This window comes from Danio rerio, chromosome 12, assembly GCF_052040795.2.
Source record: "Danio rerio strain M-AB ecotype USA chromosome 12, GRCz13ab, whole genome shotgun sequence".
NCBI classification, from domain to species: Eukaryota; Metazoa; Chordata; class Actinopteri; order Cypriniformes; family Danionidae; genus Danio; species Danio rerio.
The window spans coordinates 21716981-21732775 of NC_141032.1; the positions used below are offsets into that span (position 1 = coordinate 21716981).

General features: G+C 34.8%; 1 protein-coding gene across 3 annotated transcripts in view; it reads left to right on the forward strand.

The window, feature by feature from the left end:
- Positions 1–15795, forward strand: part of snx29 (sorting nexin 29) — a 265933-nt gene that overhangs the window by 32061 nt on the left and 218077 nt on the right. For all 3 annotated transcript variants that reach the window (XR_015504021.1, XM_087276140.1, XM_087276141.1), the window contains exons 12-13: positions 5720–5783; positions 8624–8752. Coding sequence is in view for 2 of the 3 variants with exons in the window: in XM_087276140.1 (XP_087132266.1) it covers positions 5720–5783; positions 8624–8752 (193 nt within the window). In the remaining variant the exon portion in view is untranslated. The remainder of the gene's footprint in view (positions 1–5719; positions 5784–8623; positions 8753–15795) is intronic.

Below are 15795 nucleotides of genomic sequence, written 5' to 3' on the forward strand. Positions count from 1 at the left end.
CTGGATTTGCCGGCTGTTTGTTATTAAAGAAAGGGTCAGTACCAGAGACTATTGATCTATGGGACTTTGTCAGACTTTGACAGAGACCTGACAGTGCACAGTTTATTTGTACCAGCTTCTTCCTCCAAATCACAACTTGTACACACAAAGTGTGATTAAAGGACCACCCACCACCCACTATCTTAAATGACTGACAGTTTAATCAACCAATCATGTTTCAATTTGTGCCGTGCCATGTTTGGGGCCATAGATGTTCTCAAAACAACAGTCTGAGACACAATCGCTCATCATACATTAACGAATGTCTTTAAACAGCGACGCATCAATATTCTAAATGATCTGTCAGCAAAATATCTAGGAAATCAGCAGGACCTGTAAACTTTGTTCTGAGATTCATACATTATTTTGGTGATGCTTTTCTACTTAAAGATCTGACAGATGACTGAGAGTTTTTATTCTATAAAGCATGGCTTTGTTATGTTTGTGAGTATCCACAAATAATAATACATTTACTGTTTTGAACAGTGTTATTCTCTTATCTTTATGACCAAAATGAAAAAATATCTGAAGGTTTGCCAATAGAAAAAAAATCAAGAATATAAGCATACCTGCATGTTTGTTGATATCATGTGTTAAAGGATTTATGCAGTGAGAAATGCATACTTTAAATAATCCAAAGTTTGAGTCACATTTATAAATGCTCATTATCACAATGATATCTTCACAATAACAGACGGGTGTGTAGACAGTAAACAACTGATTTTGATAGTCTCAAAAACTTATACATTAATAATGAACATTGTCATCAATATAAACATCACAGCTTTTATCTGTTAAGACTTGTTTGCAGGTTGGTTAATAAAGATTGCTGCACACTTGACTCACGGAAATCCTGTATATTCAAACCAATCAGAAAACGGTCTTCCAGAAAAAGTACTGTATATGCTTCAGACTTTTAGCCATAGGTCTGTTGGCAGTGCCGTCCGAGACAACTGTCTGGTTATCTGGCTGTAGAGATATGTACATATCACTTCTAAAATAGTGAGTAAACGCTAGGTGTGCAGCTTTTTATTTTTATTTTTTAATTTTACTTTTAGCTTACCAATTTCAATGTGCTTTCAGGCTCAGAATCTCTGTTGTTGCTATGCCGCCATTAGCTGTGCTTTTACACCGGACATGGAAACCCATTTACTGTTGCTTTCATTTAAGTGGTTTAAACCGCGCCAACCAGAAAGCACCTCCGACAAGCTCATGCACACCGCAGTCAAAATCCAAAATAAAAATCCAAAACTTTTGCCAGTGTGTCAGTTAATCAATACTGAATGTACAGTGTATCGCTGTTATTACTTCGAGTTATGGTTAAGAAAAGAGCGATTAGCTGATTTAACTGCATTGCTTTATCAATGCAGATTGGGCTCACATGCAAACTCTGTACCATGGCTGCTTGTGCTTGTTGCTTCATCGACCCTGTCTTGAAAAGATGTGGTTGGTGTAGATCCACTCAGTTGACCAATAACAAAACCAATCATCACAGATTAGCTTCATGCAAATGAGGCATTTGGAAAAATGAGTCTCTAAACAAGTGATATCAGAGTCATTAGGATAATTAGGTAAAAGTAAATGAATATTATAAGACAATGAAAGTGTTTTTTTGACCTTGCATGCAGATCAGCGTGTTGTTGAGTGCTCGCAAATTCAAATTCTAACCTTTTATAATCCATAACAGGGGCACTTTAATAAAAAACAATGCAGATGTCCTGAGAGGAAGTTGAACCGCTCCAAGTTCAGTCCCGAGTAGGGTTGACCCCATTGTGCTTTTGAGCAGACACTTAATCCCAGGTTACTCCAGAGGGAATCTCCATGCAGATAATACACCGTAAATAGCCTTTGATGAAAAGCCTGTGCTAAATGTGAATCCGTGCCAGGTGTCTCTGGCTGCTGTCTGTGAACCTTGCTTTCTGGGAAGGAAGTCAAAGCTTTGCCTGCTGTACTCGCTTCTGTCTGCTTCCTCTCAGGATTACAAACATATTTGGACCACCTCACTCTGGTGTGTTTCTCCTCTTCCAGATGAGGGGTTGTGGGAGAGGGCAAGAATTCTACGCCAGATCCCTCTCCTACATGGTTTACAGGCTCAACCAATAACATAATGTATTTTTTTACTTAAAAAAAAAGCTTATTAAATGGCCCTACCCCTAAACCCAACCATCTCATGAAACCTGTGGCAAATTTTTAATGTCAAAAGTCCTTGTCAAGTCAAAATACCTAAATAAAATATAAATAGCAGTGTTTGGATGACATTTTAGCTTTCACTTCTAAAATGAATTTCACAAGCGCCTCTTGCCACGCTCCTTCGCCGTGCAGGGTTTGTGTGTGAGGTGAATACATGTAACTGGAAGCCCTTGTGATCTCATTAGCCTGGATGTATTTTTTGTAGTCCCCAAATTCATTCACTGTAGGCTTTACTAAGCTATCTCTGTAAAAGCCAATGTCTCCCTTTGTATTGAACTTTGCGCATATTACATTCAGAGATGTTGTTCACACAGCTTCATTACACATCAAATAGTTTAAAATATGATATAATAGTGGACCATCCCTTTGTGTTTTTAGGTGTCATTTACACTAGTGTTTTTTTCATTTAAAAACTGCTTTGTGAAAATACTTCTCCATATCTCTATCCACACTATACAGCCAGTATGCAATAGTGCAAAAGACCAGACAGAGAGTGATTGTTGATTGCCTTGATTTTCAAAAGTCTGCATTTCAGTCTTTTAAATCAAACCAGCAAACTAAAATAGAGTCTTTAGCACTTTTTAAATCGCTCCATTTTTACGAGTTGAAGAGGGTATAGTGTGGATGCCTGGCGTAACCATGACACAATGTTTAAGGAACCCCTATTATGCATTATGAAAAGGTCATATTTTGAATTTGGGGGGTCTCCAACGACACACTGATATGCATGCAAGGTAAAAAAACACTTTCATTGTCTTGTAATGTGCATTTATTTTTACCTAATTATCCCAAGAAATCCTATACGCATTGTTCAGCAATTAGTTTGTTTCTAAACCCCTCCTTTTTGTGAGGCTAATCTGTGCTGATTTGTCCGATGACCTAGTCTGTTGTGATTGGTCGACTGGGTTCAGCTTAAGGCAGAGAAAAACGGCCAACAAGGTTATGAAGTAGCATAAAGTATGTGAGAGCTGAATGCAGGAAGGCAATAAAGCAATGGAGTTAAACACCAGCATATTACTATACTCTTATCCCTAATTGCAAGAAATAGCAATGACACACATTCAGTATTATTCCACACAGTGGCAAAAACTTAACTATTTTGAAAATTGTCCACAGCTTGCGTGTGAAGAACAGCTGATGGTGGCCATAGCAAAGACAAACGGCAGAGGATCGCGAGTTCAGAAATGCATTTAAATCGGTATAGGAAGAAGCAAGTGTTGTGTATTCAACATGGTTTTGGACGCAATATGAGAACAGCCCCATAAAGATTAAACAGGAGAGATAAAAGACAAGCACTGATCTATAATGGATAAGGGATTACAAGCTGCACAGAGCGAAGTTACAACACACAATTGAACACATATTTTGAAAACTACAGAAAACAAGACAACAATTAATTACAATTGCTTGCTATGATGCGGAGGAAGAAGAAACTGGTTCATATGAACTGCAACAGTTACTGACAAAGTCCCTGTCAAAGTCAGACAAAGTCCAAGACATAATAGTCTCTGCCCATGTTGCAGGGTAGGTTGTTGTATCAAAAATCAGAAAAATGACCGGAACATGCACAGCACTAGTTTGGCTATACTGTGGTATTGTTGTGAAAATGAACTTTTACCTTTTATTTTCCACAGCCAAAACTCCGTCTATCAGTGATGGTCATCTTCCTGTCATGATCAGTCCCGTGATCCTATGCGCTAGTATCTGAAAGAAAAAGCTCTTTCACGTTTTACTGGATCTGGTACTACATGTTTGGTGATGTACTGTATCGACGTTGACGCATTCAAGCGAGAGTTTCCATCCCAACACCATTTATTTATTCGACTCTGAGTTGACTATTTCGTTAAAGAATCAGTTTTAATAATTTTAATCACAGTGCACTTTCAGATTTAAAAACAAAATCTCTAAATGAAAGTGTGTTTATTGGAAAATTGGAAGAAATATTATCATATTTTTATAGAATAAAGCAAAGACATTTCACAAAAAATATTGTATACCTAAAAAGTAGTAAAACCAGAGAACTGAGTTTGGTTTTGTTTTGTTCCAAATATCGAATAGTTAGTTCCAAAATGTTAAGGTTATTGGCATTGGTACTGTGACACCGCCCATGAGCATTGTTGCTCATTACTCTTTATTTAATGATACAGGGGGATTTTTTCCAGCAGAACATTTAACGACACTATTATATTCAATAAACAAAGAAACTTATTTGCATACTTTACAAATTACTTAAATTCTGTGTAAATTTGTTTGGTTATTAAAATAGTATTATTTTGGATTTTATATTAATTCAAGTTTTATTGCTGAATTATTTTTTTTCTCTTTGTTTTTAGATAATATATTCCTCAAGGGTTGACGTTATATTTTTTTGAGAGGTGTAATTTCTCAGTTGTAGCAGTTGCTTTTAGCCTTAGGAGTATTTCTTTAATTTACTATATTCATTTGAGACCATTTTTTGCATGCCTGGCCCTGTATTTTTTTTAATGAGGTAAAATCAAATTCACACTACTTTAAAAAAAACAAAACTTCTCAGGTCCTGAGTGTACCACTTGGCCAACATTATTACAGTAACCACATCGAAAAAGTAGATCATAAAACAAATGCAATCCTTTTCTTGTCACTGTTTATTCTGGAATTAGTTTTTGAAAGAAATGTCGCACATAGGTTTACTGAAGCGGTTTCTGATTATGCCTTTGGATGCCAAATTGATCTCTAGTGGTCTGATAAGCTTTTTCTTTCAGGGAGACGGTAATTGAGCTACATCGCAGTTCAAAGATACCAGTGTTGTTCCTCTTCAAAAAATAACAAAGACATCTTTGACTTTCTTTTGCTGAGAGAGCTTTAAGCTTGTTAAATGTGAATCAGGCCAGCCAGGTTTATATAGATGGTTCCGTCCAAGCCTGCGGTTCCTCTGAGATTCATTAAATGATAATGCACTGATAGGAGTGTTCAGACTTTGTCTTTTGGAGCCATGTTGTTGGGGTTATCTAGGTTATCCAGAGCTAGGTTATCCAGCTTTTGAGAGTGCAGCGACAACAAAGAAACTCACTTTCTGTCTCTCAGTTTTTCCTCTCCTCCTCACTCGCCATGAAAGTCTGGATTTAGACTGTACCGAGTGTTGCCATTTCTTGTGTTTTGAAATGCTTTAATAATGCTTCCCAGTTAGAGCTTTATGTTTCTCTCAGATTATTCCCAGACTAATTTGTTTTGAGACTAAATCTTCCAAGGCTTCCCTTACGGCTGTGTTATAAATGCCTTACCCTTTCACGTCACCTTCATTTTAAAGAAATTAATGTCTGGTTGGTATTTTAAGCCTCGTGTAGTTCTCTTTATTAGTTCTGTGGTGCCACACAAATGAAAATGTCAGTGGTATAAAACAGTAACCCTTATTGAAGGCATGAAGACGGGTATGGGACATGAAATCCCACCAAGATATTGAGTCTTATTGTTCATTATACCTTTATAATGTACTGTACATTTCTTTCCTCAGCTGAACTGCGGCAAGCCATTGTGGCCATGATGAACCGAAAAGATGAACTCACTGAGCAGAACACGTAGGAATTTCTAAATTACCTTTACTGATGGCATACCGGAAAGTAGGGCTGCACAATGTTTAGTTTCAGCATCGATATTGTGATGTGATCATTCAAGATCTGCAATTTTGCTTCGGGATTATAACTTATAATTTGCAAGGATTCAGGCCTAAGAAATTGTACCATTTGTAACTTTTATTTTTTCAAATGTGTTTTTATTGACCATTTTTAGTGCAAAAATAATAACAATAATAATAATAATATCCATCAGTCAGGTAATTTGAATCCTAAACCCCACATGAAAAATTATAATAAAAAAATTAAGCAAACAAAAATAAAATTAAATAAAAAATAAGGACATTAAATACAAAATTATTTTACAAAAAGGCAGATTAAATTTTATTTATTACAGACAAGCTTTTAGTCTTTGAGGTTCCTAGATAATCAAAGAATGGACCCCAGGTCTGATAAAATAGAAAAGATTTGTTCTATTTAGCTGTGGAGAAAGTCTCAGGTGGGATGTTGCAGGCTATTAATCCACTTTACAAGGATACATTTCAGAGCAAAGTAAACCAAAATATGTAGAAGGTCTCTGTTTTAAAAATGAAAAGGTATATCATCATTGAAACCCAGTAAGATACTTAAGATACTTAAAAAAAAAAGTGCTCATTACAAACCCCAAACTGTTGGAATGCGAGAATCAAACCATCTTGAATAACATCACTCTCTAATAGCCTTATCACTCCAATCTTCAAGCTTATTTGTATTTACATTTATTTGAATCATATATATATATATATATATATATATATATATATAAATATATATATATATATATATATATATATATATATATATATGAAATAAAAAGTGTTTGATTATTCAGTTACTGTACCTGAATACTGTTGGACTAAAACTATTAAACAAAAATTTCTTTATATCTTTTGCTCTGCTGTATTCATCTATGCTTTTAGATTGTTTATTATATTTTATGCAGATGCGCTCCCCTACAGAATCTTCTTTCCAATCAACTTAAAAATCTAAATTCTTCACAAATGGAGATATTTAGTGAAATTATATTCATATCGCGATATTTATATTGAAGAATGACAAAATATCCTAAAGTTAGATCTTATATCAGAATTATGTATGTATGTATGTATGTATGTATGTATGTATGTATGTACTGTTAAAGTCAGAATTATTAGCCCCCCTTTGAATTGTTTTTAAATTATTTTATTTTCCAAATTATGTTTAACAGAGCCAGGAAATTTTCAAAGTATGTCTGATAATATTTTTTCTTCTGGAGGAAGTCTTTTTTGTTTTATTTTACCTAGAATAAATGCAGTTATACATTTTTAAACACCATTTTAAGGACAAAATTATTAGCCCTTTTAAGCTATTTTTTTGATGGTCTACAGAACAAACCATCATTATACAATAACTTGCTTAATTACTCTAACCTTCCTAGTTAACCTAATTAACCTAGTTAAGCCCTTAAATTTCACTTTAAGCTTTATAGAAGTGTCTTGAAACATATCTAGTAAATTATTATTTACTGTCGTCATGGTAAAGATAAAATAAAGCAGTTATTAGAAATCAGTTATTAAAACAATTATGTTTAGAGATGTGTGGAAGAAATCTTCTCTGCATTAAACGGAAATTAGAGAAAAAAAAATAAACGGGGTCTAATAATTCAGGGGGGCTAATAATTCTGACTTCAACTGTATGTATGTATCGATGAATGGATGGATGCTTGGATGAATGAATGGATGTATGTATGTATGTACGTATGTACATACGTACAGTGCTCAGCATAAGAGTACACCCCACACAAATTTTCTATAGGAAGCTTTTCAATATTCTATTTGTGCAAATGCATTAGATTAGTCTGTACTGAAGCCAAATTTGGAGCTAATCTAACAAAATAACTTACAACAATGTTTCAAAAATTAGTAGCCGAAAATTATGTTATGGAAAAATATTAAATAAAAATGTCAAAAATAGCAAAAATCAAGAGAAACAAAAAAAAAAAAAATCAAAAATTTTATTAAAATGTTTTAGTTTGTATTTTTTGTATAAATGTTATATCTTTCCGTTTCTAAAGATCTGTGACTGAAATATTATTTTAATAAATATATATGTTTAACAAATCTGCATAAATTACCCATATTCACTGAGAAATGGATACAGATATTCATTTTCAAAATGAGGTGTACTCATTTATGCTAAGCACTGTATGTATGTACAGTTCAAGTCCAAATGTGTCGCCCTTCTGTGAACGTTTTAGTCTTTTTAAAATATTTTCAAAGTAATGTTTAAAAAATATTTAAGAAATACTGTGAAAAACTAAACATGACTTGGGAAATATTTGAAGAAGAGTTCAAATTTCACCAGAGGGCTTAATAATTATGCCTTCTACTGTGTATATTGGTGTGTGTATTAATGATAGTTCTATAATAGTCAAATTAATGCAATTTTGGTGAGCACAAATTTTTTAAAGAAGCATCAAATATTTAAACAGTAATGCAACTATACATCAAGTTTTGCAAGAATCGCAGACCACATAAATAACTGCTGAGACTGCTGAAGTTGAAGCACCTTCTTTCACTAAAAAAAGAAATGACTTGATTGTTAGTGAGTGTCAGGCCTTATTTTGTAGCCTGTTTGTGAAAATGTGCCCAGTCAATAAAGTGCTGCTGGGAAATTATCTTGTGCACCGGTAGTTATTAAAGACAGCTAAGGAAAAGTAGGTCAGGTGTGTGTGTGTGTGTGTTTGTGTGTGTGTGTGTGTGTGTGTGTGTGTGTGTGTGTTTGTGATTTTGTGTGTGACTTACTGTTGTTAAACTGCTTTGGCACAGGTCTCTGCGTGGTCTCCTGGATGGGGAGATGGAGCACTCTGCTGGACTCAGACAGGAGGTGGACGGCTTGAAGAAGAGACTGGCCGAGCTTGAGGAGAGACATGCTGCCAAAGTCCAAGCTCTCATGAGGTAATATCGCAATAGACTGACTGAAAAGTATTCTTACATAGACAAACTAACCCAACCTAAAGTCTAGGCCGCACACCTTACACTTAAAGGGTCATGAAACCCTAAAACATATTTTTTTGAGATGTTGATAGACAGATTTTTTTCCCCTATTTCTGTTTAACAGAGAGAAGATTTTTTTAACACATTTCTAAACATAATAGTTTTAATAATTCATTTCTAATAACTGATTTATCTTACCTTTGCTATGATGACAGTAAATAATATTCTACTAGATATTTCTCAAGACACTTCTATACAGCTTAAAATGACATTTAAAGGCTTATAGAAGTATAGACGCTGTATAGAAGTATCTTGAAAAATATCTAGTAAAATATTATTTACAGTCATCATGACAAAGATAAAATAATTCAGTTTTTAGAAATGAGTTATTAAAACTATTATGTTTAGAAATGTGCTGAATTTTTTCTCTCTCCGTTAAATAGAAATTGGGGAAAAAATAAACAAGCAGTCTAATAATTCAGGGGGGCTAAAAACTCTGACTTCTACTGCATGTGCCACATTGCTAAAAACACTATTAGGACACATATACTCAATTTAACTAACAAGTAAAAATAGATTGCTTAAAGCAAATTCCTTTAAGTCATATCAATGAGGTCATTGTGTAAATTCCAGCGTGATGATTGGTTGTCAGTACTCGGCAGTACACGGTGGCTTCATTGAGTTTTCATGAGCATTCTATGCATTAATTCATGAGAAAGAGTTGGTTTAATCAGCACACTTTATTGTGAATGAGATGCGACCTTATTATTATGAGATAGCATGAGATAGCTTTATCGCTTTTTAGCTGATACGGTGTCCAGAGATGCACCTTCCAAGTTGTGTTGCCAACCGCAATTAAACCTGATAGAAGAAGAATTGTTCAGAGACATGGGTTTTTCATTTTTAGGTTTGCCAAAACTAAAGAGTTTTGTGGATCCGAGCACATTAGGACCCATTTACACTGATGTGTTTTAGTTTTTAAACAGCGTTTTAGAATGCAAACGGTTCACACTAGTGGTCCATTTACGTAGCATTTCTGAAAAGTTCTCTATCCACACTGCACAGTGGAAAACGCACATCACATGCACATACTCTGGCATGGGCTAAAAGCTGCTTCAGTGCATTAGCGTGTCTGAGCTTTAGATTGATTTATTTCTCATTCAAATTTTCAATTTAGGGGCCTATCATACTACCAGCGCAAGACCGTCCTATCCGTCTTTCAGATGAGACGTAAAACCGAGGTCCTGACTCTCTGTGGTCATTAAAAAGCCGTCGCATCATCCAAGTGGATTCTGCACACTAGTGGTGGTGTGGAGAGACCCCCCCCCCCCCTCTCATGATTGTGAAGCGCTTTGGGTGTATGGCCATACACAATAAATGCGCTATATAAATACAAATTACATTACATTACAAGATGTGATTGCTCTGACTTGTTAATATTTTCAGACCACCACAACATTAATTTTCCTGTTTTCCGCCATGTTTTTTTAAATAGTAAATCCATTTGCGCCACTTTGTGGACTCATGGGTGTTGTGGTCTAAAAAAAAGAGGTGTGTTAAGGTTCATTGTTTGTGCGTTGTTATTTTGAGGAACTCCAGCGCAGAGTGCATTAGTTGTGCGCTTGCTTACACATTGCTTAAAACACGCAGGATGTACAGCAATACGCAATCATCTTTACAAATGAAACAGAATTAAAGGATTTAAATATTACAAAAATTATTATATTCTACGTATATATAAAAATCACTGCCTCCCTGCCTTATTTATCTCGGTGGGCTTTTTTAGTTCACGACAATTTGCTTTTGTTTAATGTTATTATTAGTGTTACTTATTATATGCATTTTTATATTTGTTTTATTGAAAACAAGCTTAGATTTGTCCACCTGTCAGGTTTTGGCCATATGGGGCATAGCACGTGTGTTGGTATGTAGCTCAGTAGTTTGACCACACTTCATTATTATTGCTCATTTATTCGTTTACTGGAAATTAGAACTGAATTTAGAAATAGTTTTGAAACAAATCTTTGCACTTAACAAACAAAAAGTATTTATGTAGGCAAATGGATGTCTTTAGTGAAACGTACAACACTGTTTTCTTATCCACTAAAGAAATAAAGTGAAAGTGAAAGTAAAGGCAGATTAGAGAAGGCTCATTCTTTATCCTCGCGCTAAACAGATGATGTGTTTAACTGTTTTCTTGCTAGTGAAGCGTTTAGTTTTTCCACTTACAAAATCTGCCATGTAAATAGCAAATGTGCTATGGCATGACACAACTGACTCTTGAAGGGAATGGGAGATGAGACTCTGATTGGTTTATTTTCGAAACACTCCCATAACTCATTTAGAGATTAAGCACAACCCTGTTAGACCATATGCCATGGCACAGAGCGTATTTTTACGTCCTTAAAATAGTCCAAAAGTTGATTCGGATATGACCTTAATGCTATAGACTTTGCGCCTAGATCATTAAGATAGAGCCCTTAGTATTATTAAATGTATGTACCATTTTGTTTTTTTGTTTTTTGCAGTTTTTGATTGAAATTTATTTATATATATTTTCAGGATTCTTAGATTAAAATGATTCAATACAAAGTTAAGACATTTATTTTATAAATATTTTTTATTTAGTTATAAAATATTTTTTTAACAAAACTGATCATTTCTGAAAAGCTAAAGAACATGCCAGACATTGTTATGATAGAAAAAATAATGACCAATCACAACGCTTCTGTTAAGCTTGATTTTTTGCAAATACACTAGTAAAAAACAACACAGTGCACACACAGTGAATGTTACAAATATTTTTTGGAGTTTTGTGAATAAATCAGGAGTTTTTGTCAAGAAATGTTTTGTCTGACTTGCCAGATTGCAGTGTGGCTAAGTCCATAATTTACCCACTGTTTCAGCTTTATAAAAGGATTCTGTTTCTCACATTTATTAAAAGAACAACTGTTGTAACCTATCTGTCACACGATTTTTAACAAAAGCTTTAATTTCTTTGAAAAATGAGCTGTTGTTAATTAATTAATGAAACTTTTTGTATTGTTAAAGCACAATACATACAATTAATTAAACCCTCTAGACTGATTAGATTGAATCAGTTGCCGTCCTTGAGTAGTTCAATTAGTCTCTTTATAAGTATGAAGTCTTTACTGCTGTTCTTTTTTTCACTCTTTCTTATACTTTATTCATGGCCATAGCAATCCTGTGGTGATTAATATCACAAATGATTGATTTGGTTTTATAGGATTAAGGCTTTTAACACTTTATTAGAGAATTTTCTATAAATACCTATCAAGTAAAATACGTAATAAAATGTCTGTTGCTGAGACTACCAGACTAGCCAAGGAATATTTCCCCTTAGTGTATTTTCACTCAGGAGGAGAAGAAATAGGTTTTTTTTGTTTATATTAAAGCACTAAACTTCAATTCCACTGAAAGTTTCTTCTTCAGAAGGCTGAATTTGCTCCATCTGAACAAGCCAGACGTTGTTATTGTAGAAAGCATTATGACCAATCACAAATGATTATGAGCACATTAGCCTGTCAGATGGGTTCTGAGCTCAGTGAATAAAGCCTTTGCAAGTACATTAGTAACAATCAACAAAGTGCACATCCACTGAATGTTACTAATATATTTTGGAGTTTATGTGGATTTATCAGGAGCTTTTGCCATGTAAGGAAGGCAAGAATACAAATATGTTTTGTTTTACTACCCATGATGCTGCGTTGCCAAGTTTAGTTTGTGATTTTTTTTTAATTCTGCAGATTAAAGGTTTGACATTTTGCATCAATTATATTTAGATGAAATGTATTACTCTACCAAAAGTATAATCTACCCTGCGTGAAGATGATGATGAAGCTGAGTATACAGACTTTTGTGAGGTGCCGAGGCAAAAGAGGATCGACTCTGCTTCCTTTTTGTTCCCATGGTAACAGTTTGTCAGGGCTCTTTAGGATTGTGGCTAAATAATAACTATATATAAGTAATCTACAGAAGAATGTCCATTGAGTACAATTCAATTATATTATCTTCTGCTTGTAACGTTTATATTAAACTGAGATTCGATCACAATACATTCTCAACTACCTCTAAACCAGGACAAGCTATCAAATAACAATTCTATCAGAAATGCATTAACACTTGTCTTTTTAATGAACAACATCCGGATATAGGTTACATGTTAATGTCAAGTGTAAATGCAACCAAATTGTCCTCCATTACACTCATTCCCCAAACCTCACGTGACTAATATTTCTATAATGATCAAAAAATGCGTCAAACCCAAGGGGTTTCAGATGCGAAATACTTTTTCTTTTTAGAAAGATTACTTTTTAACACATTACTTATGCTATTTCTTCACTATTATTGTCCTTAAGCAGTTTATGAACAATCATATGCATGCAGTGTATATGATTCACACTGTTCTCATGGTAAAGGGAACTTACAGTCAAGACCCAATGGACCGTTGGGTGAAAAGAGTTAGAGATTCAATCAGTCAAAGAAAGTTAGCTAAAGATGGTTTGCAGGTTTCGGGCAGAACGGCATCAACAATACAGGAAAGCCAATTTCTGATATGTTTATGTTCATAGCACCATCCAGAGGTGCACACTGTCTCAGATGAGGGGCAGTTATATATGTATATATATATATATATATACATAGAGTAATAATTATACAGTTGTCCATTTTGATTTAACAGGATGTTGAAAAAGGTGCATTAGATGAATTTTCCACAAAGTAAATTTTTATTTTTAACTCGCATTAAATACAAGATTGGGGTGGATTCTGGACATTCTCTGCAAACCGTTGTGCATTCACACCTTCTGACTGAAATTCCCTTCTATTTGTGTTTGCATTGACTTTGTATGAGCTTAACTTAGTCACATGAATACTTAATTTCATTTTTTGTGTGCATCCACCTATATAAATCATTTTAAAGGTTAAGTACTGATAAAACAGTATTAATAATCAAACCTAGTAAAAAAAAAAACTCACTCTGATTAACTCACAGGATGTTTTTGTTCTCATGCTAATTTTTAGCTAGAGTTAAGTTTTTTAAACTTGTGATTCCTAACACTCTCAGCAAATACAGCGTGGAAAGTAAGTACTGAGCACATTACTATTTTTCTTAAAACACATATTTTTAAAGGTGTCGTTGACTTGAAATTTTTCCTGGATGTTGGTAACAACCAAAATAAATCCATATACTGTATGCAAAGAAAACAAATCTAGCTAGTTCACAAATTAAGTTATGCATAATAAAATGAACTGACACTGGGAAAAAGTATTGAACACATGAAGAAAGGGAGGTGTAGAAAAGCAGTGAAAGCCCAGACAGCAGATAAAATCTCTCAGTAGTTCTTTAGCAACCCTCTCGCCTTACTCGCTGTAAATTAATATTTACTATTTAGTCCAATGTCTACATTACCAGAAGGATGAAGATGAAATCAGGGTGGACATTTCAGCAAGACAGTGATCCAAAACTCGGTCCCACTTTATATTAAGTGTCCTTAACTACTATGTACTTACATAAAAAAATAAATACAATGTACTTACTGTGTTTATAATGTATTTGAGAACACTTGTGGTGCTTTTGAGTTGGGATAGAGGTTGGGTTATATGGACAGGTTTGGTGGTATGGGTAGGTTTAGGGTGGGTTACGGTGAGAGGGATGGTCAACAGTGTATTTACAAATGTAATTGCAAAAATTAAATACAGATGTACTTACATAAATGTATTTAATCAAGCATAAGTACAAAGTAAATACATGTATTTACACAATTAGTACATTGTAACAAACTATTAGTTCCTGTGTAAGTACATATTAGTTAAGGCCACTTAATATAAAGTGGGACCCAAAACTCTCAAGGAAACTCCCAAATGCTTTCAGAGACAGAAAATCCAGCTGTAGAATGACTTGACACCAATATAAAAATACATTTTAAAGATTAGATTTGGTAGATGAGACCCACAGAACCATAAAGATCTGTCGAAGTCTCTGAAAAACTCACACCTGAGCAATTCATGTGGCTTTATTCTCCATATGAGGGGCGTCTTTAGGTTGCTATCACCAAAAACGCCTTTTATATAAAGTATTTAATACATTTCAGTAGTTTAGTACCCTCTCCTTGTATTATTTCATTGATATTACACACAACTCATTTTTGATGAGTTTTTTTGATTATTTTAATTATTTTTTTTATCTTTGCATTGTTTGGGTTTTTACCAAAATCTGGTTTTTATTCCATGTCAACAACTCCTTTAGAATTTAGATCACGTTCAATACTTATTTTACCCACTGTACGTCACACATTCTACATCCGTGCAGTGACAATTTGTCTCTATTCACAGGTTTGGTGTGGACCCAGTATTAGGGTTATTAACAGTGCTAAAACCCACAGCCTCCACTAGAGCCTCCACTTTAGTGTGCCATTTGAGGCCAGGGTAATGAGGTTTACCTGCATGGCTTACATACTTTCTAGCTTTCATTACACAACAGCAAATTGATCACCCCTGCTTTAAGCATGTTTTTCTATGACAAAAGTATTTCTCGTCGCTTCCTGTCTCACAGTCTTGCAAACTGAAACGTTAGGAGTCCAGTCAGTTTCTCAGACTCCAGCCTAATCTGCCCCAGTCGATAGAGCCTAAAAATAAGGTGTGGAAATGTTTGGTGTGACTGTGCGCTCAGAGGAAGCACCTGTGAGCCGTGCTCTCAAGCTTAGCGCCATTGATTCAGCCTGGCTCAGTGGGCAGTTTTTAAGAAGCAGGATCCATATAGCAAGAGGCCAGAACGCTCTCACAGTCTCGCTCCTGTCAACACAAGCGTCTCCCACGCCATCACATCAGGGTTCAACCAGACGAGCAGAAACAAACCAAGGGACGGTTGTGGCTCCGACTGACTGTCAGAATAATACTTTAGCGAGCACTACGAAGCTGTCAGAGGTTTTTGTCTTTCTGAAGTGCTGCTGGATTATTGGGAGAGACATCTTGCTTTTGTGAGC